This window comes from Salvelinus sp. IW2-2015, linkage group LG33 (assembly GCF_002910315.2).
Source record: "Salvelinus sp. IW2-2015 linkage group LG33, ASM291031v2, whole genome shotgun sequence".
NCBI lineage: Eukaryota > Metazoa > Chordata > Actinopteri > Salmoniformes > Salmonidae > Salvelinus > Salvelinus sp. IW2-2015.
Genome location: NC_036872.1, coordinates 31,270,001 through 31,296,410, shown reverse-complemented (window position 1 = coordinate 31,296,410; position 26,410 = coordinate 31,270,001). Strand labels below are relative to the sequence as shown.

At 44.5% G+C, this 26,410-nt stretch overlaps 2 protein-coding genes and 1 pseudogene across 3 annotated transcripts; 1 reads left to right on the top strand and 2 right to left on the bottom strand.

The window, feature by feature from the left end:
- Positions 1 to 351: 351 nt before the first annotated feature.
- On the bottom strand, positions 352 to 11,120 carry pold2 (polymerase (DNA directed), delta 2, regulatory subunit). 2 transcript variants are annotated; one of them, XM_023979232.2, is made up of 11 exons: positions 11,013 to 11,120; positions 10,420 to 10,660; positions 10,198 to 10,319; positions 9,959 to 10,082; positions 9,700 to 9,814; positions 9,179 to 9,377; positions 8,917 to 8,997; positions 8,637 to 8,794; positions 8,230 to 8,357; positions 4,906 to 5,007; positions 352 to 851 (listed from the first exon to the last, which is right to left on the bottom strand). In XM_023979232.2, the coding sequence occupies exons 2-11, from the start codon at positions 10,652 to 10,654 to the stop codon at positions 691 to 693; spliced, it is 1,425 nt and encodes a 474-aa protein (XP_023835000.1). In that variant the 5' UTR covers positions 10,655 to 10,660; positions 11,013 to 11,120; the 3' UTR covers positions 352 to 690. The 2 variants fall into 2 exon arrangements, with proteins under 2 accessions (XP_023835000.1, XP_023835001.1); XM_023979233.2 differs by having other exon boundaries at positions 10,420 to 10,656; positions 11,013 to 11,104.
- Positions 11,121 to 16,980: 5,860 nt separating this feature from the next.
- Positions 16,981 to 19,177, top strand: LOC139023552 (cytochrome P450 2J3-like; annotated as a pseudogene).
- A 1,236-nt stretch (positions 19,178 to 20,413) lies between these two features.
- LOC139023592 (uncharacterized) lies at positions 20,414 to 24,672 on the bottom strand. The gene is made up of 5 exons (XM_070437027.1): positions 24,514 to 24,672; positions 23,551 to 23,602; positions 22,312 to 22,380; positions 21,394 to 21,478; positions 20,414 to 20,979 (listed from the first exon to the last, which is right to left on the bottom strand). The coding sequence occupies exons 1-5, from the start codon at positions 24,571 to 24,573 to the stop codon at positions 20,931 to 20,933; spliced, it is 315 nt and encodes a 104-aa protein (XP_070293128.1). The 5' UTR covers positions 24,574 to 24,672; the 3' UTR covers positions 20,414 to 20,930.
- Between the last annotated feature and the right edge of the window lie 1,738 nt (positions 24,673 to 26,410).

Genomic DNA, 26,410 nt, shown 5'->3' with positions numbered 1-26,410 from the left:
ACACCAATTCAAGGCCTTCCTAGAGAATGTACTTCAGAGATCATCTATATGTGCTGGTTGTAAATTAAACATATTTTACCACCTCCACCCCCGAAGAGTAAAAACAAAGAAGCAAAGTTTTTCTTAGAAAAGTGTGGATTTATTTACATTATTTTCACCCATGACAGCAAAACCATAATACCGACAGACATTAAAATGTTAACTTTACAAAATGTTAGTTGAAGGTTGAGAGAACGAGAGAATTTCTGAAATGTTCCTCATAACGTAGCGGAGGAAAGTTATTTTTTCAATGAATAAAGGCTCATTTACGTACAGCATTTGTGTTTTGTTCTTCTTCGTGACATTATCTACCGTACTAAAATGGAAACGATATGGGTTGACAAATACAGGAGTCTGGGCGCCGGCACACAAACAAAGCGCTTCATTAGACAGTCCGTTCCATCACAATTATTTTCACACCACACACACACCTTTCATTAGCAACACGTTTCCTTTCACTCAAACAGTACTGGGATGACTGCACAGCATCATTGAACCTCCATATATATATGAAATGACTGATATCTTTGCTGATCAAGAGAAACCAATGAGAGACTTCAGCAGACACTTTACAAACATTTTGATAGTGTACAACCTGATTCCATTTGAGGACCAGGGCAAGGGGCTGAGGACTGAGTGAGTGTTGCTCCTTCAGTGGCTGATGTTCATCTCACTCTCCTCGTCATCACCAGCAGAGAAGGAAGAGAAGCGGATTGGCTCACACTCCAGAGTCCGGAGGTTGACCAGGCAGGCTGTCTGAGTGCTGCTGAACTCTGGGATAGCCACCAGGAGGACTTCCTGACCTTCAGCACCTAGGGAGGGTGGGGCATGTAACTGGTCATTAGACTACACCCCATGTCACCCATGCAACTACAGTACACCAGTTGCTAAAACATATATAGATCGCAAAAGATCCCATACAATGTACACTGAATAAAACATTTTAACAGAACATGTAAAGTGTTGGTCCCATGTTTCATGAGCTGAAATAAAAAATGTTGCATACAAAGTGTTTACATCCCTGTTAGTGAGCGTTTCTCCTTTACCAAGATAATCCATCCATCTGACAGGTGTGGCGTATCAAGAAGCTGATTAAATGGCATGATCATTACACAGTTTTGTCACACAACACAATGCCACAGATATCTCAAGTTTTGAGGGAGCGCGTAATTGGCATTCCGACTACAGGAATGTCCCCCAGAGCTGCTGCTAATTGAATGTTTTTCTCTCCCATAAGCCACCTCCAATGTTTTAGAGAATTTGGTAGTATGTCCAACCGGCCTCACAACCACAGACCACATGTAACAACACCAGTAAAGGACCTCCACATATGGCTTCTTCACCTGCGGGATCGTCTGAGACCAGCCAACCGGACAGCTGATGAAACTGGGTTTGAACTAGAGGTTGACCGATTAATCGGAATGGCCGATTTCAAGTTTTCATAACAAATCGGAAATCGGTATTTTTAGGCGCCGATTTGCCGTTTTTTTTTGTTGTTTTTTTACACCTTTATTTGATCTTTATTTAACTAGGCAAGTCAGTTAAGAATACATTCTTATTTTCAATGACAGCCTAGGAACGTTCTGCCTCGTACAGGGGCAGAACGACAGATTTTTAACCTTGTCAGCTCGGGGGATCCAATCTTGCAACCTTACAGTTAACTAGTCCAATGCTCTAACACCGGATTACATTGCACTCCACGAGGAGCCTGCCTGTTACGCGAATGCAGTAAGCTAAGGTAAATTGCTAGCTAGCATTAAACTTATCTTATAAAAAACAATCAATCAATGACTGTCATTGCTCCAATGTGTACTTAACCATAAACATCAATGCCTTTCTTAAAATCAATACACAAGTATATATTTTTAAACCTGCATATTTAGCTAAAAGAAATCCAGGTTAGCAGGCAATATTACCAGGTAAAATTGTGTCACTTCTCTTGCGTTCATTGCACGCAGAGTTAGGGTATATGCAACAGTTTGGGCCGCCTGGCTTGTTGCGAACTAATTTGCCAGAATTTTACGTAATTATGACATAACATTGAAGGTTGTGCAATGTAACAAGAATATTTAGACTTAAGGATGCCACCCGTTAGATAAAATACAGAACGGTTCCGTATTTCACTGAAAGAATAAACGTTTTGTTTTCGAGATGATAGTTTCCGGATTCGACCATATTAATGACCTAAGGCTCGTATTTCTGTGTGTTACAACTAAGTCTATGATTTGATAGAACAGTCTGACTGAGCGATGGTAGGCACCAGCAGGCTCGTAAGCATTCATTCAAACAGCACTTTCGTGCGTTTTGCCAGCAGCTCGTCGCTGTGCTTCAAGCATTGCACTGTTTATGACTTCAAGCCTATCAACTCCCGAGATTAGGCTGGTGTAACCGATGTGAAATGGCTAGCTAGTTAGCGGGGTGTGCGTTAATAGCGTTTCAAACGTCACTCGCTCTGAGACTTGGAGTAGTTGTTCCCCTTGCTCTGCATGGGTAACGCTGCTTCGAGGGTGGCTGTTGTCGATGTGTTCCTGGTTCGAGCCCAGGTAGGAGCGAGGAATGGGACGGAAGCTATACTGTTACACTGGCAATACTAAAGTGCCTATAAGAACATCCAATAGTCAAAGGTATATGAAATACAAATCGTAGAGAGAGAGAAATAGTCCTTTAATTCCTATAATAACTACAACCTAAAACTTCTTACCTGGGAATATTGAAGACTCATGTTAAAAGGGACCACCAGCTTTCATATGTTCTCATGTTCTGAGCAAGGAACTTAAACGTTAGCTTTCTTACATGGCACATATTGTACTTTTACTTTCTTCCCCAYCACTTAGTTTTTGCATTATTTAAATCAAATTGAACCTGTTTCATTATTTATTTGAGGCTAAATTAATTTTATTGATGTATTATATTAAGTTAAATAAGTGTTCATTCAGTATTGTTGTAATTGTCATTACAACAAATAAAGAAATAACATTAAAAATGTTTTGTTTAAATACTGCCGATTCATCGGTATCGTCTTTTTTGGTCCTCCAATAATCGGTATCGGCGTTGAAAAATCATAATCGGTCGACCTCTAATACAGATTACATGTCTTTTCCCCCTGCCATTTTGATAATGGGCCATTCTAATCTAAAACGAATGTTAAATATTGGTAAAGACAAGATTAAATTGGAGAATAGTCTGATGGGTGAAAATATGATCACTTGATGAGAGAACAACTGTGCAGCCTGAGGCAAGGAACAGAGCGCAAGGTTTTTTTGCTACTTTCTCAAATCAATAGCCTATAGTCGCACCATGCAGTCCGTATATGTTGATTTCTAAGGTTTGTATCATTCACAAATAAAGTTGCCAAATAACTAAATCTAGCATATAGGACCTGTTTCAAATGATCACTTTTATGCTCAATATATTTCACTTCACATGCAAACTCACTCTGCAATGAAAAAAAAAATATCCATTCTATTTTATTRAGCTAAATTCAAATTATATTCTTCTTACTATAAAATCATATAACAAAAATGGCAAGGGACTTAAACATATATTGTCAGATAAATGAACACGCCTACAGTATGATGCATAGCCAGATAACATAGGCCTACAGTAGAGTAGGCCAACTCCTATTCTATTTACCGGAAATACACAAAAGTATTTGGACACCCCTTTAAAATMAGTGGATTTGGCTATTTCAGCCACYCCCGTTGCTGACAGGTGTATAAAATTGAGCACACTGCCATGCAATCTCCATAGCCAAATATTGGCAGTAGAATGGCCTTACTGAAAAGCTCAGTGACTTTCAACGTGGCACTGTTATAGGATGCCATCGTTCTAACAAGTCTGTTTGTAAAATTTCTGCCCCGGTCAACTGTAAGTGCTGTTATTGTGAAGTGGAAACGTTTAGGAGCAACAACGGTTCAGTGCAGAAGCGCGTAAAAATAGTCTGTCCTCGGATGTAACACTCACTACCGAGATCCAAACTACCTCTGGAAGCAACGTCAGCACAAGAACTGTTCGTCTGGAGCTTCATGAAATGGGTTTCCTTTACCGAGCAGCCACACACAAGCCTAAGATCATCCATACACAATGCCAAGCGTCGGCTGGAGTGGGGTAAAGCTTTCCACCATTAGACTCTGGAGCAGTGGAAATACGTTTGAGTGATAAATCACACTTCACCATCTGGAAGTCCGATGGACTAACCTGGGTTTGGCGGATGCCAAAGTGTAAAAAAATTATAATAATATCATAATGTTTCTTCAGACCTGACCAAAATAAATCAAGGATTTGTTGTGATGGTGAACATTCAACTATTTTATTCAACACGCATCAGCTGGCGTGTATGTGTGGAAGCCTGGAGATGCTGAACGTGCTTATCTTAATTCACGGTAAATTACTGAGAGACAGGCAGTCTTTCGCATGACAATAACCAGCTGACAAAATTTGATGACTGCCACAGTCCTAATGTGGGACAACATTCCACAATCAACAGCCTGATCAACTCTATGTGAAGGATATGTGTCGGGCTCCATGAGACAAATGGTGTTCACACCAGATACTGAATGGTTTTCTGATCCACACCCCTACCTTTTTTTAAGGTATCTGTGACCGACAGATGCATATCTGTATTCCCAGTCATTTGAAATCCATAGATTAGGGCCTAATGAATTTATTTCAATAGACTGATTTCCTTATATGAACTGTAACTCAGTAAAATCTTTTAAATTGTTGCATGTTACATTTACATTTTTGTTCAGTGTAGAAAGGACTGGCAACTGTCAACTATCAGTGTGTAATACTGGACCAGCACAGTGCAATGCTCCAATGTGAATAAACAGTCATGCCAGGTTTCCAGTAACGGTAGGGACTCACCTGTGATGCGTTTGGCCTGGTAGGAGGGGGCGTTGCCACTGAAGTAGACATGAGGACATTCCTCCAGGATGAAAGGGTCCTTCAGGTAGAACGGATAACACCCTGAGAGAACAACACCAGATAAGCCATGTACCTTAGTCTACAACCGGAGAGAGTGAGGGAGAAAGGGTGTGTTCTTACCCAGTGGGTCAGGTATGAGGTGTGTGTGTTCTTACCCAGTGGGTCAGGTATGAGGTGTGTGTGTTCTTACCCAGTGGGTCAGGTATGAGGTGTGTGTGTTCTTACCCAGTGGGTCAGGTATGAGGTGTGTGTGTTCTTACCCAGTGGGTCAGGTATGAGGTGTGTGTGTTCTTACCCAGTGGGTCAGGGCTCGAGGTGGCAATGCCTCCTTTGGTGGAATATTGTGCCCCCTCAGTTTGTATCCCTAATTCTGTCCCACAATCTGCCCCCTCTGTCACGCTCAACCGATTTGTTGTGTATGCTTCATTCAAGCAACTCCCTTGCACGCATCACACGTACATCAAACACATTTTACCAGTTGAAAAAAACTGTAGAAGGTTGGGGTCAATTTGACCGTTTGGGTTTACTTTCAAAGTTACGTCCTACGAAGAAACTATTTTCACTGAGCAGCTGGATGGAATTTAGCTAATGTTAAGTTAGGTAGGTAACTGATAGCCACTTTATAATATCCACCATGCTTCGCCATGGCACAACGGCAGGATTGGATCAAAGCAGCGGGGAGGGGGAGAAGCCTGTCATAGAGGCCAAGGCCACCGAGCCGACGCTAATCACCGAGGCCAAGGCCGCCGAGCCGACGCTAAATCACCGACGCCAAGGCCGCCGAGCCGACGCTAATCACCGAGGCCAAGGCCGCCGAGCCGACGCTAATCACCGAGGCCAAGGCCGCCGAGCCGACGCTTAATCACCGAGCCCAGGCCGCCGAGCCGACGCTAATCCACGAGGCCAAGGCGCCGACGGACGCTAATCACAGAGGCCAAGGCCGCCCGCTAATCACCGAGGCCAAGGCCGCCGAGCCGACGCTAATCACCGAGGCAAGGCCGCCGAGCCGACGCTAATCACGAGGCAAGGCCGCCGCTAATCACGAGGCCAAGGCCGCCGAGCCGACGCTAATCACGAGCCAAGGCCGCCGAGCCGACGCTAATCACCGAGGCCAAGGCCGCCGAGCCGACGCTAATCACAGAGGCCAAGGCCAGCCGCTAATCACCGAGCCAAGGCCGCCGAGCGACGGCTAACACCGAGGCAAGGCGCCGAGCCGACGCTAATCACCGAGCCAGAGCCAGGCCGCGCTAAATCCGAGGCCAGGCGCCGAGCCGACGCTAAATCACGAGGCCAAGGCCGCCGAGCCGACGCTAATCACCGAGGCCAAGGCCGCCGAGCCGACGCTAAATTCACCGAGGCCAAGGCCGCCGCTAATCACCGAGGCCAAGGCCGCCCGAGCCGACGCTAATCACCGGACAGCCGCCGAGCCGACGCTAATCACCGACGCAAAGCCACCGAGCCGACGCTAATCACCGAGAGCCAGGCCGCCGAGAAGCGCGACGCTAAATCACCAAGGCCAAGGCCGCCGAGCGACGCTAAATTCACCGAGGCCAAGGCCGCCGACGCTGCAAATCACCGAGGCCAAGGCCGCCGAGCCGACGCTAATCACCGAGGCCAAGGCCGCCGAGCCGACGCTAAATCACCGAGGCCAAGGCCGCCGAGCCGCTGCTAAATCACAGAGGCCAAGGCCGCTGAGCCCAGCAGCAGAGGCACCTGCGCAACTGTCTTGCTGCCTGGTGACATAGGAGGTAACCAACCCGAGGGGCCTGCAGCCACCAAGACAGAAACTAGCTGCAGCACCGCCAGGTTACTACAAGCACCGACGCCTCCGTTAGTGCCCGATGACCTTGGTGATGAGGAGCCAGTGCAGGTTTGTCTGGGGAAATAACCAACCGCCTGTACTGTGGGAGAAAACGGGCATTTTGTAGCACGTGGTTCAACGGCAGAGAGTGGCTGGAATATTCCTGCAAGGAAATACAAGCACATGGACACCCCCGCTCCAAGCAACTGGCAAAGAGTAGTGAGTAGTAATCTGAAAGAATACGTGGTCAAAACTACAAGAGGATAATGAGAGGGAGTACAAAAGACTGTTTTTCAGCACTCTGGATGCTGTACTGGGAGAAATGTCAGCGAGATTTAACGAACGAAACAGACAACTTGTTGAGGCCCTGTGTGCCTTGCACCCAGAGAATGAAACCTTTATGGATGTGGAAATGGTGAAACCAGTGCTGGACTTAATCTCAGGAGACTTTGTGGAAACTCTAAAAGCAATGCCTACTGTGATGATGGCATTGTAGCTGGGATTAACATTTGGAGCATCCATGGCAACTTGCAAGAACTATTTTTCAACATTGAAAAATGTATTCAGTGAGCACAGACGGAGCATGTTGCACAGGAGGAAAGCGCAGCTGATTCAACTGGCATTTGAGAAGGATCTTACAAGCAAATTCCGGGGGGGAGCGGAACGAGAGACTGCTGAGGAGGTTCAACACAGCATCAAGGCGCCTGCAACTCTTTTGAATCTGGGTAAGAACAGACAGCCTGGCTTGCATTATTTTGTTATTTGCTAGCTTTTGGAAATGCGTGGCAAATGTCYGAAATAGGCATGATTTTCTTTATTGGCGTTGCTGCAAAGTCTACTGCTTGATTTCTGTGATGTGAATGGAAATGTTTGGTTTGTAATATAATCAGATTATTTTTAATGTTGTTTTATATGGTAGAAGATGTGCTTTGCATTACATTGATGAGGGTGGGCAGACCATGACCAATGGTTGAGTAACGATGTAGCTCTGTTATCATACGCAGCGTAGTACGACACTTGTGGGAAGACAGCTTGGTAGCTGCGTCCAGCTGCATTGTACTGATAAGTTGTGGTAATGCATTGTATATTATTGTTTGCTTTCCATGATTGGAAATGTATTGTATTGGCATGGGAAGTGATATTACAGTAATTAGCTACTGTTTTGCATTGATGGGTATTGTGCATGTAGCTGTGTAGCGTTGTCATAACTTGTAATTTCTCGAGCCGGTTATGAATTGTCCATGTTTGTAAAGCAGTGCAGTAGCCTGTATTCCTGCAGCAAGACAGCCATGCGTGGCTGCAAATACATTGTGTGTAATTATACTATGGATTATTATCCATCCTGTGTTATCAGCAAGTCAAAATAGTTGTGCCCCTTTAGTCATTTCTGATGCCCCCTTGCTGAGTTAATCCTGACGCCTAGCCGGTGACAGGTGCAGTAGGGGCGAGGTGTGTGTTCATACCCAGTGTGTCAGGTGCAGTAGGGGCGAGGTGTCTAAGCCTCAGTGTATTCTCCAGTATCTCCAGGTGACTGTCCATGCTGCTGTACTTCTGGATGTCTTTCACATTCTGCCCTGACGTCCCCAGGATCCTACGACACACAGGGAAGACCTTTGCATTGGCTCCTTACACACAACTTCACATGACAGACACAACCCAACTTAAACCTAGCTAGCACATATCTGTAGTACAAAGGGCATCAGGAAATACATTAGCTAGATTAATGTAAAAGGTTATGGCCATAACAAAATCCCATTTGAAAACAGTGACCACATTACTCTTCCACAGAAAATGCTTTGTGAAGTTGGTCAAAACAAACAAAATGTTTCCAAGCCCTAGGTCCAGAAGCCCCAAGGTTGTTGAGACTCACCTCACCCCGTCCAGGGTGGCCTGGTGTGGGTTGGAGGCCAGCTGRAGGGTGGGGTAGGTGGAGGAGAGGGGGAACATACAGTGGTGTAGGGGCTGCTGGGGCAGGGTATAGTTAGTAGGATCATACTGGCCCGGCATCACATCCACTGGAACTGACGACTAGAAGAGAGGAGGACACACTTCAGATAACTGAATGAATGGCACATTCTATGGCAAACTAAGTAAATATTGCCCAGGCTGTGACATCCCTGGTGTAGGTGGTAGGAATCTCTGGAACTCACCACCAGCTGCATCAGCATCTCATCCAGCAGACGCATGGCATCCACAGTGCCTGCCTGGGTTTTCTTAGTCAAGTATTTAGCCTGGAGGGACAACACACAGTTAGGAAAACATCACACACACACTGGACAGTTCAAAATGAACCAGTAGCCTCTAAGTCAAGACATTTCTACTATAAGGATTTGATAAGTGTAAGCGACGGTAATAGCTCACTTTCTCATCAACTGAAATGAATGGATGTCACAGCTAAATAAGTTCCCTCACCTTGGTGGATGCGTCCTTGTCCTGTGTGCTTTGGCTCAGAAGGTTCCCGGCCAGTAGGACCCTGGAGATTGTCGATGCACCACTCTGCTCCCCCTGGTCACCTAGGTGACCCGTTACCATGTCAACAAGCAGCTGTAAAGCCAGCATACTGTCTGCATGACTACRGCCCAGACCCAAACCTGACAACAGCAGCACAAACCTACACACAACATAATATATTAGTTTAGTGTTGTCACAATACCACATTTTCCTTGGCAAAATAGAAAAAGCAGACTCTACGCTTTGGTCCTTTAAAACCTACTTTTGTTAAATATTGTGTGCTATAGCTCGTAAAATAAACAAATGCGACTCTGGGTGACAACACAAGGCTGTTTAATCCAACATTACGACTGTTTTCCTCTTGAATTTAGGTCCGCTTCCTGTTAAGTTTCCTTTGCTTCCTTACTTTGTAGTGTTGTGATACTGGTACACTACTAAAGTTTGACATTTCACAAGGTTAGGTATGGTGTGTGTGTGTGTACCTGTCTGAGCTGAGGGTGGTTCTGGGGGCCTGCGGGGGGAGGTCAGCAGTACAGAAATCATCCACTGTGAATTTCCCATCATTCTTTTCTGCACCATAAATAGCAATAACACTACCTAAGAGAGAGAAAGGAGAGCGAGAAACAAATAATAAAAACAACAAAACAAAGGAGGCGGTCATAAATACTACATGATCATGAGAACTGAGACAAGCTTGTCTATCCTGATACAATAGGTAGAAGGTACAGAGGAGACAGAAACCTGTGACAAACTTGTCCACGTCAATATTGCCCTCTAGTTTGATCCTCTGCAGCTCGTCCTCCAGTATCAACTCATCTGATTCGCTGATGTATCTGGTGCGCGGAGGCTGGGGCAGCAGATTGTGCTAAGAGAGAGATGTAGTTGAAGAGTTACTACCAGAACCAATATACAGACTTTGGCAAACAATCCTGTTTGTTTCATGACAATCAAAGTCTGATTTTGTGTTAGCAACCTCTTACTTCCTCACTGATTTCCTTCAGAATGGATGGCTGCAGTTCCATGTGCTTGAACAGGGTTCCCACAATGCAACACTGCTCACCCATCTGCAGATCACACAACTTCCTGATCCGTACATCTGCACCTGACAGGGAGAGAGTCAGGACAGAGTTAACTCTCAGCAAGGTATTGGTGTATGAACTGTTGCAGCAAATTGGAGAGCTAGGTGTCAACCCTGCACTTACCCCATTTCTGCTGGGCCCTCTCCGTGAGCAGGGGGCTCATCTGCATGAGTCGTGTGGCGTAAATGTGCGCATACTGGCGGTTGAAGCTGCGCTCCCCCAGCTTGAAACGCTCAGAGCAGGGTGAGTATGCCGGCTTGACCCTGTCAAACACAGAGGGCTCCTGGTCCTCGGAGCCAGGACGACACAACAGAAGAGAACAGGAACCCTCCTGAGGGGCGCTTACCTCAGAGAACATGGCTGCCTGGGGAGACAGTTATTAAGTTACACATGATATGGGATCTTGCATTGCAGCTGTAATGAGCACGGTATCCTTGCTAGTTGTGGTAGTTTGAACAGGGCTTAAAACACAGTCCATATGCCATCTCCACAACTGCTAGCTAAAACTCAACTCAACTCATGAATAGTTACATTGTTACAATGATTGTAACGTGATCTGCAAATGTGAGTGTGGTTATTAACGTTAGCTCGCTAATACTTTAGCTTCCGTTAGTTAGCTACCTAAGCTAGCTGCTAACGTCTTGTTGTTGCCAACAAAAGCAGTGTCCTGCGAAAACAGAAAAACGTCAATGCGTTAAATAAAGTATTTACATTACCTTTATTGGCCTTTTATTCGTGACAAAAATGCGATTTTGTTGAAATGCACGTTTACTTGTGGAGAGGAGTTTGTTCTTTCAAAAGAGCATAGCATAGATATCTCCCGCTAAATTTGACTGTTACCCGGTGCGTGCGTCGACGTTGCACAACGTCTTACGTAACAGACAAAACATTCAGACATGTTTGTAAGGTCAAAACTGAGTTGAGTTCTTGAACGTCTTATTATACGTCCTTTAAACCAGGGCTCTCCAACCCTGTTCCTGTAGCTACCGTCCTGTAGGTGTTCACTCCAACCCTAATCTATCACACCTGATTCTAATAATTAGCTGGTTGATAAGCTGAGCCAGGTTAGTTACTACTGGGGGTTGGAGTGAAAACCTACAGGAGGGTAGCTCTCTAGGAACAGGGTTGGAGAGCCCTGCTCTAAACTATTCAGCTCACTTCCTTCTGAATGTATGCCCACTGGCAGTGGGCCATTGCTATGGTAAGGAGGAGTGATTATGTTAAGTTYATAGAGGGAATGAGTGCATCTATCCATAGCAGCGGGAAGTAAAAAAAAACACAAAAAAACACAAAAGAGCTGGGCCTTTACTAGTTCTGTATTAGCAGTCCCAGAAAACTATCTCAGCACCCCCAAACTACTTCCTGCGGCTATGCATCTATCAGAATATGGCACACCCACACACAACACGTTTTGACCAGAGAAGAAGCATACCCATTGAGTGAATAGAATAAGCAGTTAGTAGGTGTGTGTATGACATTGAGGGCAGTTATCCACATCATGTCAATAAAAAACATGATTCAGCATATCACAAGGTGTCACAATCACACCTGTGTGTGTGTGTTTGTCATGCACTCATTGTCTGTTCTTTTTCTTCTCAATAATGGTTKTTTTTCTAATTTGCTAATCCCATACATTACTGTATACAGTAATAAATGAAGTATTATTCATGATAATGCCATAATAGCCAAAAATGTTACTTCCTGATCCAATTTTGTTTTTATTTTGTTTCACCTTTATTTAACCAGGTAGGCCAGTTGAGAACAAGTTCTCATTTACAACTGAGATCTGGCCAAGATAAAGCGTGCGACAGTGTTTTACTTGCATTTAAGAGCAGTTGGAGGCCACGGAAGGAGTGTTGTATGGCATTGAAGCTCATCTGGAGGTGTGTTAACACAGTGTCCAAAGAAGGGCCAGAAGTATACAGAATAGTGTCATCTGCATAGAGGTAGATCAGAGAATCACCAGCAGCAAGAGCAACATCATTGATGTATACAGAGAAAAAGTCAGCCCGATAATTTAACCCTCTGGTACTCCCAAATCTAATTTTATTTGTTACATACACATGGTTAGCAGATGTTAATGCGAGTGTAGCGAAATGCTTGTGCTTCTAGTTCTGACCATGCAGTAATATCTATCAAGTAATCTAACCTAACAATTTCACAACAACTACCTTACACACAAAGGAATGTAAAGGAATGAATAAGAATATGTACATAAAAATATATGAATGAGCGATGGCCGAACGGCATAGGCAAGATGCAGTAGATGGTATAGAGTACAGTATATACATATGAGATGAGTAATGTAGGGTATGTAAACATTATATAAAGTGGCATTGTTTAAAGTGGCTAGTGATACATCTATTACATACATTTTTCATTATTAAAGTGGCTAGAGATGAGTCAGTATGTTGGCAGCAGCCACTCAATGTTAGTGATGGATGTTTAACAGTCTGATGGCCTTGAGATAGAAGCTGTTTTTCAATCTCTCGGTCCCCGCTTTGATGCACCTGTACTGACCTCGCCTTCTGGATGAACAGGCAGTGGCTCGGGTGGTTGTTGTCCTTGATTATCTTTTTGGCCTTCCTGTGACATCGGGTGGTGTAGGTGTCCTGGAGGGCAGGTAGTTTGCCCCCAGTGATGCGTTGTGCAGACCTCACTACCCTCTGGAGAGCCTTACAGTTGTGGGCGGAGCAGTTGCCGTACCAGGCGGTGATACAGCTCGACAGGATGCTCTCGATTGTGCATCTGTAAAAGTTTGTGAGTGTTTTTGGTGACAAGCCGAATTTCTTCAGCCTCCTGAGGTTGAAGAGGCGCTGCTGCGTCTCCTTCACCACGCTGTCTGTGTGGGTGGACTATTTCAGTTTGTCCGTGATGTGTATGCCGAGGAACTTAAAACTTTCCACCTTTTCCACTACTGTCTRGTTGATGTGGATAGGGGGCTGCTCCCTCTGCTGTTTCCTGAAGTACACGATCATCTCCTTTGTTTTGTTGACATTGAGTGTGAGGTTCTTTTCCTGACACCACACTCCGAAGGCCCTCACCTCCTCCCTGTAGGCCATCTCGTCGTTGTTGGTAATCAAGCCTACCACTGTAGTGTCTTCTGCAAACTTGATGATTGAGTTGGAGGCGTGCATGGCCACGCAGTCATGGGTGAACAGGGAGTACAGGAGAGGGCTGAGAACGCACCCTTTTGGGGCCCCAGTGTTGAGGATCAGCGGGGTGGAGATGATGTTACCTACCCTCACCACCTGGGGGCGGCCCGTCAGGAAGTCCAGGACCCAGTTGCACAGGGCGGGGTCGAGACTCAGACGAGTTTGGAGGGTACCATGGTGTTAAATGCTGCGCTGTAGTCGATGAACAGCATTCTTACATAGGTATTCCTCTTGTCCAGATGGGTTAGGGCAGTGTTCAGTGTGATTGCAATTGCGTCGTCTGTGGACCTATTGGGGCGGTAAGCAAATTGGAGTGGGTCTAGGGTGTCAGGTAGGGTGGAGGTGATATGGTCCTTGACTAGTCTCTCAAAACAATTCATGATGACGGAATTGAGTGCTACGGGGCGATAGTCATTTAGCTCAGTTACCTTCGCTTTCTTGGGAACAGGAACAATGGTGGCTCTCTTGAAGCATGTGGGAACCGCAGACTGGGATAAGGATTGATTGAATATGTCTGTAAACACACCAGCCAGCTGGTCTGCGCATACTCTGAGGACGCGGCTGGGGATGCCGTCTGGGCCGGCAGCCTTGCGAGGGTTAACATGTTTAAATGTTTTACTCACGTTGGCAGCAGTGAAGGAGAGCCCGCAGGTTTTGGTAGCGGGCCGTGTCAGTGGCACTGTGTTGTCCTCAAAGCGAGCAAAGAAGATGTTTAGTTTGTCTGGGAGCAAGACATTGTGGTCCGCGAGGGGGCTGCTTTTCCTTTTGTAGTCCGTGATTGACTGTAGACCCTGCCACATACCTCTCATGTCTGAGCCATTGAATTGCGACTCTACTTTGTCTCTATACTGACGCTTAGCTTGTTTGATTGCCTTGCGGAGGGAATAGCTACACTGTTTGTATTCGGTCATGTTTCCGGTCACCTTGCCCTGATTAAAAGCAGTGGTTCGCACTTTCAGTTTTGTGCGAATGCTGCCATCAATCCACGGTTTCTGGTTGGGGAATGTTTTAATAGACGCTGTGGGTACAACATCATCGATGCACTTGCTAATAAACTCGCTCACCGAATCAGCGTATTCATCAATGTTATTGTCCGACACTATGCGGAACATATCCCAGTCCACGTGATCGAAGCAATCTTGAAGCGTGGAATCCGATTGTTTGGACCAGCGTTGAACAGACCTGAGCACGGGCGCTTCCTGTTTTAGTTTCTGTCTATAGCCTGGGAGCAACAAAATGGAGTCGTGGTCAGATTTTTCCGAAAGGAGGGCAGGGCTTTATATGCGTCGCGGAAGTTAGAATAACAATGATCCAGGGTTTTGCCAGCCCGGGTCGCGCATTCGATATGCTGATCAAATTTAGGGAGCCTTGTTTTCAGATTAGCCTTGTTAAAATCCCCAGCTACAATAATGCAGCCTCAGGATATGTGGTTTCCAGTATACATAGTCAAATGAAGTTCTTTCAGGGCCGTCGATGTGTCTGATTGCGGCGGGACTCAGTGTATGTAAACTTCTGACCCACTGGAATTGTGATACAGTTAATTATAAGTGAAATAATCTGTATGTAAACAATTGTTGGAAAAATGACTTGTGTCATGCAAAGTAAATGTCCTAACCGACTTGCCAAAACGAATAATTCACTGTATCACAATTCCAGTGGGTCAGAAGTTTACATACACTAAGTTGACTGTGCCTTTAAAGAGCTTTGAAAATTCCAAAAAATGATGTCATGGCTTTAGAAGTTTTTGATAGGCTAATTGACATCATTTGAGTCAATTGGAGGTGTACCTGTGGATGTATTTCAAGGCCTACCTTCAAACTCAGTGCCTCTTTGCTTGAAATCTTGGGAAGATAAAAGAAATCAGCCAAGACCTCAGAAACAATGGTGGACCTCCACAAGTCTGGTTCATCCTTGGGAGCAATTTCCAAAGGCCCTAAGGTACCACGTTCATCTGTACAAACAATAGTACGCAAGTATAAACACCATGGGACAACGCACCTGTCATACCGCTCAGGAAGGAGACGCGTTCTGTCTCCTAGAGATGAATGTACTTTGCTGCATAAGTGCAAATCAATCCCAGAACAACAGCAAAGGACCTTGTGAAGATGCTGGAGGAAACAGGTACAAAGTATCTATATCCACAGTAAAACGAGTCCTATGTCGACATAACCTGAAAGGCCGCTCAGCAAGGAAGAAGCCACTGCTCCAAAACCGCCATAAAAAAAGCCAGACTACGGTTTGCAACTGCACATGTGGACAAAGATTGTACTTTTTGGTGAAATGTCCTCTGGCCTGATGAAACAAAAATAGAACTGTTTGGCCATAATGACCATTGTTATGTTTGGAGGAAAAAGGGGGAAGCTTGCAAGCCGAAGAACACCATCCAAACCGTGAAGCATGGGGTGGCAGCATCATGTTGTGGGGGTGCTTTGCTGCAGGAGGGACTGGTGCACTTCACAAAATAGATGGCATCATGAGGATGGAAATTATGTGGATATATTGAAGCAACATCTCAAGACATCAGTCAGGAAGTTACAGGTTGGTCGCAAATGGGTCTTTCAAATCGACAATGACCCCAAGCAAACTGCCAAAGTTGTGGCAAAATGGCTTAAAGACAACAAAGTCAAGGTATTGGAGTCGCCATCACAAAGCCCTGACCTCAATCCTATAGAAACTTTGTGGGCTGAACTGAAAAAGCGTGTGCGAGCAAGGAGGCCTACAAACCTGACTCAGTTACACCAGCTCTGTCAGGAGGAATTGGCCAAAATTCACCCAACTTATTGTGGGAAGCARGTGGAAGGCTACCCAAAACGTTTGACCCAAGTTAAACAATTTCAAGGCAATGCTACCAAATACTAATTGAGTGTGTGTAAACTTCTGACCCACTGGGAATGTGATGAAATAAATAAAAGCTGAAATAAATCACTCTACTATTATTCTGACATTTCACATATTTAAAATAAAGTGGTGATCCTAACTGACAGGGAATGTTTACTAGGATTAAATGTCAGGAATTGTGAAGAACTGAGTTTAAATGTATTTGGCTAAGGTGTATGTAAACGTCCGACTTCAACTGTAAAACAGTATGTAAACATTATTAAAGTGACCAGTGTTCCATGTCTATGTACATATAGTAGCAGCCTCTAAGGTGCAGGGATGAACAACCAGGTGGTAGCCAGCTAGTGACAGCGACTAAGTTCAGGGCAGAGTACTGGGTGGAGCCTGGCTAGTGATGGCTATTTAACAAGTCTGATGGCCTTAATATGGTTTTCCGTCTCTCGGTCCCAGCTTTGATGCAGCTGTACTGGCCTGGCCTTCTGGATGGTAGTGGCGTGAACAGGCAGTGGCTCGGGTGGTTGATGTCCTTGATGATCTTTTTGGCCTTCCTGTGACATCGAGGGCTGTAGGTGTCATGGAGGGCAGATACTTTGCCCCCGTGATGCGTTGTGCAGACCGCACCACCCTCTGGAGAGCCTTGCGTTTGAGGGCGGTGCAGTTGCCGTACCAGGCTGTGATACAGCCCGACAGGATGCTTTCGCTTGTGCATCTGCATCTCCTGAACAACGCTCTGTTTAATATCATCTGCCAGCTGATGTTTGGGAGCCYCTTTGACTATAGCGACCCCAGCTTCCAGACCCTGTTGAGCTACTTGTCTGAGGCCATGCTGATAGAGGAAAATCTATAGACCCAGGTAAGACACCAGCAGGAAGACACCAGCAGGAGGACACCAGCAGTAGAACACCAGCAGTATGACACCTGTAGTACAAACCCACTGAAGCTCCATGTTTAATCCCTGTAGCTGTATGAGACAATCCCTGGCGTGATGAAGCACCTCCAAGGACCTCACAATGCCGTCTTCAGCCACTACCAGGCCATGGCAGCCTTCATCAGGGAGGAGGTGGAGGGACACAGGCGGGACCTGGACCCCAGGCACCACAAGACTACATAGACACCTTCCTCATAGAGACAGAGAATTTAAGCGGCTCTTTCTGTTACTCTGACGTTATTTACCCCCGATGATGAATTTTGAAAATGTTCATTTGGGATTGATGAACCCCTCTCCTGACAGCACAGGGTTTGACCTGGCCAACCTGGTGCTGTGTTCTCTGAGACCACCTCCACCACCTTGCTCTGAGACCACCTCCACCTCCATGCTCTGAGACCTGCTCTGAGACCACCTCCACCACCCTGCTCTGAGCCCTGCTCTGAGACCACCTCCACCACCCTGCTCTGAGACCACCTCCCTGCTCTGAGACCTCCACCACCCTGCTCTGAGACCACCTCCACCTCCATGCTCTGTGAGACCTGCCTCTGAACCACCTCACCCACCCTGCTCTGAGCCCTGCTCTGAGACCACCTCCCACCACCCTGCTCTGAGCCCTGCTCTGAGACCACCACCCCTGCTCTGTAGAACCCACCTCCACCTCACCATGCTCTGAGACCTGCTCTGAGACCACCTCCACCTCCCTGCTCTGACCCGACCACGCCAGACACCTGCTCTGAGACCACCTCCACCTCCATGCTCTGAGACCTGCTCTAGAGACCTCCACCTCCCTGCTCTGAGACCACACCACCCTGCTCTGAGACCACCTCCCCACCTTGCTCTGAAGATCTGCTCTGAGACCACCCTCCACCTCCCTGCTCTGAGACTGCTCTGAGACCACCTCCCTGCTCTGAGACCTGCTCTGAGACCACCTCCCACCACCCTGCTCTGAGACCTGCTCTGAGACCATCTCCACGCTCTGAGACCTGCTCGGAGACCACCTCCACCTCCCTGCTCTGAGATCTGCTCTGAGACCACCTCCCTGCTCTGAGGACCACCTCCCACCACCCTGCTCTGAAAGACCCTGCTCTGAGGACCACCTCCACCACCCTGCTCTGAGGACCGCTCGGACCAACCTCCCACCACCCTGCTCTGAGCCCTGCTCGGAGACCACCTCCACCACCCTGCTCTGAGACCACCTCCACCACCCGGCTCTGAGCCCTGCTCTGCATAATCACACACACACACACACATCAGGGTGAGCATGTGACTACTTGAATTGGCATTTTAAAACTAGTATGTGCCTCCCTCATGAAAGATGAGTTAATATTTACAATTATTGGACCTGTTGACGATTAGTGTTAAGCCCTTTGTTGTGACACACAGACACAAGGTCCAGGCTTAGATAGAAAGTGTTGGGCTGGCCTAACATGTCTACCAGAGCCAGTATTCCCTACACGGAAGATGTCATCCAGCAATCCAGAGGATGAGCAACATTATATCTCTCAACGCACCCTGGGTGGCCTAGAGAGACACTATGCTGGATGGTACCTCATACCAAAGGTGTGTGTGTAGGGCAGTTGTGTGTTAGTGTTCATATATTTTTGCTTCTAGAGCTCAACGTTGTTGCTTAACCTGAACTCAGTGCTGTTTGATCAGGCTGAATGGGAGACACCAGACATCTTCAACCCACAACACTTTCTGGATGCCGACGGACACTTTAGTATGCGGGATGCATGTATGGTCTTCTCTGCAAGTAATCTTAACCTCACCTAAAGAGGGTGTGTGTCATCCCTAGGTAAGCATGTGTGCCTGGCCAGATAGAGCTTTTCCTGTTCTTTATCAGTATGTTCTAGAAGTTTAGTTTCTCCACGCTGGATGCAGTGGAGCGGAGTCTGGATGGACAGGAGGGAGCAACAAGAACACCCCACACCACTTTAAGATCCACACCAGACCACGATAAATCCCCCACTGCCCTGCAGGAACCTCTCACCCCGTGCACCCACTGTGCTAAACGCAGCAGAGACCAAATATAGACCTTTTTGTGTTTTTTTACACATTTATTATTTACATAAAACCCAAAGGACTTAAGACTTGAATTCCTTAGATTCATCTAGTTTTGTATGACTTCAGGACCTCCCAGTAACACTATTTGATAGAGCTTATTTTGAGCTGACTCATTTAAACTCTCCTTTCCTGGTATTCTGTTGCATAATTTGCATTGTTTGTTAATCAGTGAATGTACATTCATCCCAACACTAAGTAGTAATTCAGGTGTAAATTCAGATTTAACTCTGATAAAAGTAAAGGGAAAACTCTGTAAAAGTGCAAGAACACAAATCACAGTTTAATGAAAGGAACAGTAAGTCACATCCTGAGGAAATGTAACATGACAAAACCTGGATATCATAAGACCATTCAATCAAATCAAAGAATTTCAAATACACTAAAACTCCAGCTCAATCATTCACCTAAAGCCCTCATATCACATGCACAACCAAATATAAAAAGTATTAGCAAATTTCCCATTCATAGACACTTTCTTTTGCAACACATGTAGTCAACCCTAATCAAAAGCTACACACACACGCTTGTTGACGATAGGAAGAACAGTGACCTGTGCTGCCTCCCTCAGTAGTACAGATTTCACTGTCAACTGTCAGTGACCCGCAGACACAACAGTATACACTTAACAGTGTAGCTACGCTTCAGTTAAAGTCAGCATCTCACGGAGGCATAGCACTGTGGCATACAGCGGATCCTAGAATCATTTAGATCAGGCTCTCAAACTATTGGGGTCCGGGGACACCTTTTGTGATAGKAAATATATAAGGGACGCCCTCAATCAGAACAACTTGAGTGAGAAAAATAGCATACAAGGTGACTTCGGCAGTGTATGGCCGGATGAACCAAGGCTCGGTCCTGGGAAGGAACATTTTAAAAGGCCAGCCTCTTGACATTTCCTATATTGCTACATATTTTGTCATGGGGCAAAGAGTTTGTGTTGTTGCAGCTTTAAAACTAATATTCTGCAATTCTACACATTTTCCCACGAGGCAGAAAGAAAACTGCAGTTTAAAATATATATACACACACTTTGGGTTATTGAGCTGAAAAATGTATAATTGGTGGAGTACTGTAGATGCCAATATCCCTGTGAGCCTCCCAGGCCCATGTTGTCTAGGGTTTAACATAAATTGTATATTAATAATATGACATTTTATTGTATTACACTCTAAACTAATTCAACAGATCCCTTGCAAAAATATGTTTAACCTGTTAGTAATATTCAGATATATATWTTTTTTAATTACATACAAAAATGTTTACATTTGATGGGTCTGCAGACCCCAGCTTAACTGATTTAGATTGTTTGTTCATGCTCTCTGATGCACTTCAGTTGGATCCTTTAGCCATTTGAGTGGATCCTCGTAAGGCAATTTAGAAGATCCTTTTAGATCCATTTGACCGGATCCTTAGAATCCGGTCCATCCTCTGACCATGATATGCTAGATCCATAATATGCCATCCTCTAGCTCTATGCAAATGTTTCTGAATCTCCATTTCCTCTCTGATGTCCAGGAACATCCTGATGAGAGACTCAAGTCAGTATGAGTGGATCTTTTCGGGTCCGTTTGACTGGCCGGGGTTTGATGCATGAGTTGGATCCATTGGATCCTCTGGCCAGATGGCCTAGATGAGATCCTGATGGTCAGTCAGCATACTTGGCTCCTCTTGTCTCGAACCCTCACCCTCCTCTTCTTCCTATGTTGAGTGTTCAGCTGTTACTTAGTGACTAACTCATAATGCGCTATAGGTTAAATATAAAATGTTAATCATTTCTGAATCCCTTGAGATTGAATTTTTTTTCTTCATTTTGGGTAAAATGATCCACTTTAATCTTAAACTATGGTGTCCAAATAAGTAAATAAACAATTATGTGTTTAAACAGAGATGATTACATCAGACAGTAATTAGAGTTCACTTCAAATAAACTGACATTACTGGTTACTATTTGAGAAATAAAGATTATTATGGTGGCAATGTCTGACTAGATCCAAAACCTGACCCACTGGAGATAAGATTGCGATGCCACTGTTATCCTATCAAGCCTGGACAAGTATTCCTTTTCAAACCAATGTCACATGAGAATGCTCTGATTGGTTTCTTGTTCCTTACCTTTGGGGTGGTGAGACCATACACTTCCACAGAACTGCATAGAGACCCAGTACGAAACCAATGAACACTGCTGCTGCAATGGCTCCTACACACAGACAGATTTACAGAGAGAAATCTATGTTCACACATTTAGGAAGTATACATTGTCACAGATGGCTTTGAGTGTCAAAAAAAAAAAAAAAAAATGAAAAATTCAGTGAAATTCCATCACATACAATATGCTACCCTCACACTACCCGGTCACGTCCTGCAACATGAAATGGAAAAGGAGTCTTAACAGAGCAGCTCAAACTCATCTACAGGACATGTAACTGTTTGCAGCAGTACAGAGACGACACTTAGCAGTGCAATGCTAACTGCACTGCCCGTTGGCTGACCATTAACTATTACTGACCATTACCGTGGCTAGCGGAATGTCACGCTGTCTTCAAACCTCTGGCCTGCCTGGGTCTGACCACCTGACACGTGTCTGATTAAGTGTCTTTATTTTCCACCAGGGAAATATTGAGCATGTTCCAACTGAAACCCTAAAATCAGATAAGAGGATAGCAAGAGAGCGATGTCATGACCCACCCCAAACACTGTTTTTCTCAACAACAAAAAAGGCAAAGAGAGAGAGGAATGCTAAACGTTCCCCAATTTAGACTAAAAGCACACTTTAAAAAGCCAGGAGCCATGGTGACACAATGAGGTCACCTCAGCCTGGTCTTTACTTGACTGGTCAGAGGTTTACATTTGGTCAGCATTTATCTGGATCGTCTATGTCTAGATGGATCCAGATAGACTTACTGACTGTCCAAAGAAGATGAGATGAAGGGAGAGGTGAACTGAGCTACAGCTTGTTTAATCTGCCTGACACATCAATGCACCAAGGTAACAGACTAGCCTTTGTCAATGCAAACAAGTGATGAGTCTCACCTGGGATGATGCCACTGCCTCTGGCCTGGGGGCCTTCTGTATGTGAGGGACGAGGGATGGCCGTTGACTCTTAAAAAAAAAACGCTTGAATGAGATTTGCTGTGTGTAGTAACAGTCATCAAAAATGTTAAAAGATAGTCTGTTTCTAATAAATGCAACAGTTGGACAAGAGATGAAGATTCTCCAAACTTTTAGAATTGTTAAAATCCCTTAGATAGACAGAATTATAGCACATTAAACATTTTACTGGCACAGACAAATCATGAATTCAGGGATTTGTGGGAATTCAGTTATTCAGCTTAAAATGTKATGTGTTAAAATGTAGGTGTGCCTAATTTGCATATGGCTAAATGAGTTTGCATATATGAATATATTAACATAAATGGGTGGAACCGGGCTGTAACCACCAAAAACTTGCTGTCTGCCCACCTGCTGTCTTCTAGGCCCATCTGCTCTCACCTGTGCCGTCTTGACTGCCTCAAATTACTGTTGTCCCGTCCTCTTGCATAATACAACGAGTGTTTCAATAGCAGGAGAACCTCAGATTTAAAATCAACACCCTTGGCTCTAGATTATACCCATCTATACATTATTTGTGTGATCAGACATATCAATATAATCCAAGTGTTTATTTTTCGGAAGTTGCTTTCATTTCAGCGCACCTAATTTGTAAACATTTCAAAATGTATGAAATAYCTTTTTTAAATTCCACAAAAAAATTWGTTATCTTTCTTGTGATTTAAGTGTCGAGGAGATGTGTTAAATCCCAGACGAAGCTTTAGCGTTTTTATAGATGCAATGGAAAGCCAATGTTTTCCATTGAGCCCATTTCAGCCATTACCAGGGTGTTTGACAGGTCACTACAAACATTCACGCATTCATAACATAAAAGAATTAGACACAAGCAAGAGTAGGAATGAGTCGCAAGAGTAAAATGTGAGCAATCAAGCCAACAATATTTAAGTGACAAGTGGATTTTGTGGACCCCTCAAACACAGGAAATAGATAGCTGAAAGGGACAGTTCCCGAAGTGGGCGGGGCATGCACATTTCTACTGTGTGTGTTGGAGATTGACACCACACCTGGGCCCAATTCCAGTCAATTCAGGAAGTACACTGAAATTCCAATTATCTTCAAAGCTTTTCAATTAGGAAAAATGTGAATTTAAATGTGGTTTACTTTCTGAATTGACTGGAATTTTAATGAAATTGACCCCAAACCTGACTGATACACACTCACCATTGCGCTGCTCATATGTAGTGAGGACCCATGTGTGCATTGGAACAGCTCTCTGAAAGACAGAGACAGACTGAAAACATACAGGACACACACACAATCCCAACGAAAACACAGTACTGGTGCGCACAGGAGGTTGGTGGCACCTTAATTGTGGAGAASGGGCTCCAGACAATGACTGGAGCGGAATCAGTGGAATGGTATCAAATACATGGTTTCCATATGTTTGATGCCATTCCATTTGCACTGTTCTGGCCATTATTATGAGCCATCCCCCCCTCAGCGGCCTCCTGTGCTGGAGAGTGGAGACAAAAGTTCAGTAGCATCTGCTTGTCTGTGCATGTAGTCAGACTCATCTCCCGTTGACAGTTGCACTCCGATCCAACTCAGAGGTCTACTTCAACTCAGGCAACACAAAAAAAAGTGTGATTTTAAGTCAGCTTGCATTCACCRTTCTCTGGAGAAAAATGACAAAAACTGCCCTTGGCCACTTTTTAAAAAGACACTGTAAACACATAAAATTGGGTTTCAGCAAAAACATTGGAGGAAGTCTTGCAGAATGGAAAATTAAAGTAGGCCTATGGCGCGCCATGATTGTTTGTCCAAGATAAGAACTGAGCCAGCGACAGTTTCCAAAACATCTGTAGGGTTTTTCACAGCCTGCATGAAAGTCTCCCATCAAGAAATACGAATAATCGCATAGGCAGTTTGCAGACCAATATAAAACACTTTAATATATGCAGGGATACTCATCGTAGGAAAAAAAATAGATTCAGTAAATTACTTTAATTCTTTACAAATATTCCCTCGTCAATCAAGGTGCAACAATGTAACAGCTGAGCAAGCACGTCCACGAAAACATGCAGGCTACAAATGTCTCTTTAAAAATATCGAATGTAAATATACTGGATGACCTACCTGTTTTTATTTGTTTATTCGCCTACGATGAGTTTGTCTAACTCTTACCTCCGATGTGTTTCCATCGCTAAATACAATTTTGGTCTGGTTTTTCACCTCCGTCCACATTTTTGCACGCGTGTTGTGAAATTAAAGGGAGTGATGACGCTCGTTTGCCGCTGGTTGGTTGCGAGCTCACCAGGAAACCCTCTGTCGCTTCGTAGTTTTGCTCCGCCAGCGAACTTTCTCAAAACACTTTTCATCAGCTGACTGCGATCTTCAGGAGGGCGGAGGGAGTTGGGTTCATGGGACGTACAGCCTTGATTCTTCTGATAAAAATACCTATTGTGATGTATACAAATAATTTAATCAGATTGATGCTGTTTCTCTAGTTGTTGTATTAATAGGCTTACCCTATCCACACAGGTGGAAAAACTACCCAATTTTCATACTTGAGTAAAAGTGAAAGTGAAAGTCACCCAATAAAATACTACTTGAGTAAAGTCAAAAAGTATTTGGTTTTAAATATACTATCATGATTACCATTACTATTAGTTGTTATAACTTGCCTAGTTGGTTTGCTTGATTGGTTTATTACAAAATGATTCCCACAGGTTGGTTATAACACTACATTTTAAAACAATGAATTTACAGGACACATCTGTTCAAGGCCTTTTGTATTTTATCTAGGCAATATTACAACTTCTGTAAACAGTGTTTTAGCAAAATAAATGTCCAAAATATTTGTTAATACAACATCTTCAATGTTTGCTTCCAATTCCATGATGTGCTATTTAACTAAATAAATTACAGAACATCTCTCTCCCAATTAAGACATGATATTTAAAGTGGAGAAACAAATCACTAAATAGCTACAGCTTAACTTTAACAGCTTTTGTAACAGTATTTAAGTTTTCAGCACAACTTAGACGTTTACAGAACAAAATTCCTCAGAGCAAATGTTTTTTGTTCACCCTTGGCTTACTTCATTTGGGGAGTTGATCATAAGTGTACAAGAGTCATCAAAGTGTCCTTCATTGGAAACACTGGTGTCAAGTTAACTATCTGTTTGCCCCACTCAACTGAGAAGCAGGTTAAGATCCAACATTATGGGGAGTGTAGTCAGCCTACTATTGCACAGAAGTTGTGCCATAAAGCAATAAGAGCAGTTCAGGTCACAGACTAATTATGTATTTGCACACAGACGTTCACAAACACACACACACACACACACACTCAGGTCATAAGACACAAAATAAAGCAGCAAGATAAACGACATCTAAAATATCAAAGGCCTCTCTCCATCTCACATTGTTCAACAACTCGTCCTCTGGAGTCTGGGAACACAATGAAAAACCATCCAAAGCCAAATGAGTGTGTTACGGTACTGATTATAAGGAGTGCTATCTGGGATGTTGGCCTGTGAGGAGTGTGTTTTTCACACAAAGCTGAGCCAGTTAAATGAAACAGAATGCTTTGATAGAAATGTTTGTCGAACACACCTGATTCAGTGTTATGCTGAAAGGGGAATCTTGTCTGTTCTATACTGTTCTTTACAAATAGTCCCTCGTCAATCAAGTTGCAACAATGTAACAGCTAAGCAAGCACGTCCATGACGGGTCAGAGCTTAAACGGCGCTGCATGGTCAATCCGTCATCTGCAATGGCCATGCAGCATTTACGGCCTCTGCAGAAATCAGGCAATTCATACTTGCGGAAGTGAGTTTGTGTTTTTTACAGGACTTCCCGCCACTACCTAGCATCAACCAATCATGTCAATGCAGAGATATTTTTATTTAACCTTTATTTAACTAGGCAAGTCAGTTAAGAACAAATTCTTATTTTCAATGACGGCCTAGGAACTGCCTTGTTAGGGGGCAGAACGACAGATTCTTACCTTGTCAGCTCGGGGATTCGATCTAGCAACCTTTCGGTTACTGGTCCAACGCTCTAACCACTAGGCTACC

Coding starts and splice junctions, on each gene's coding strand:
- LOC139023592 (XM_070437027.1), bottom strand. CDS start 24,573: ATGTGGACGGAGGTGAAAAACCAGACCAAAATTGTATTTAGCGATGGA. Junction 21,479..22,311: donor AGGCAGTGGCATCATCCCAG/GTGAGACTCATC, acceptor GTCTGTGTGTAG/GAGCCATTGCAGCAGCAGTG. Junction 20,980..21,393: donor ATGGTCTCACCACCCCAAAG/GTAAGGAACAAG, acceptor CACTCAACATAG/GAAGAAGAGGAGGGTGAGGG.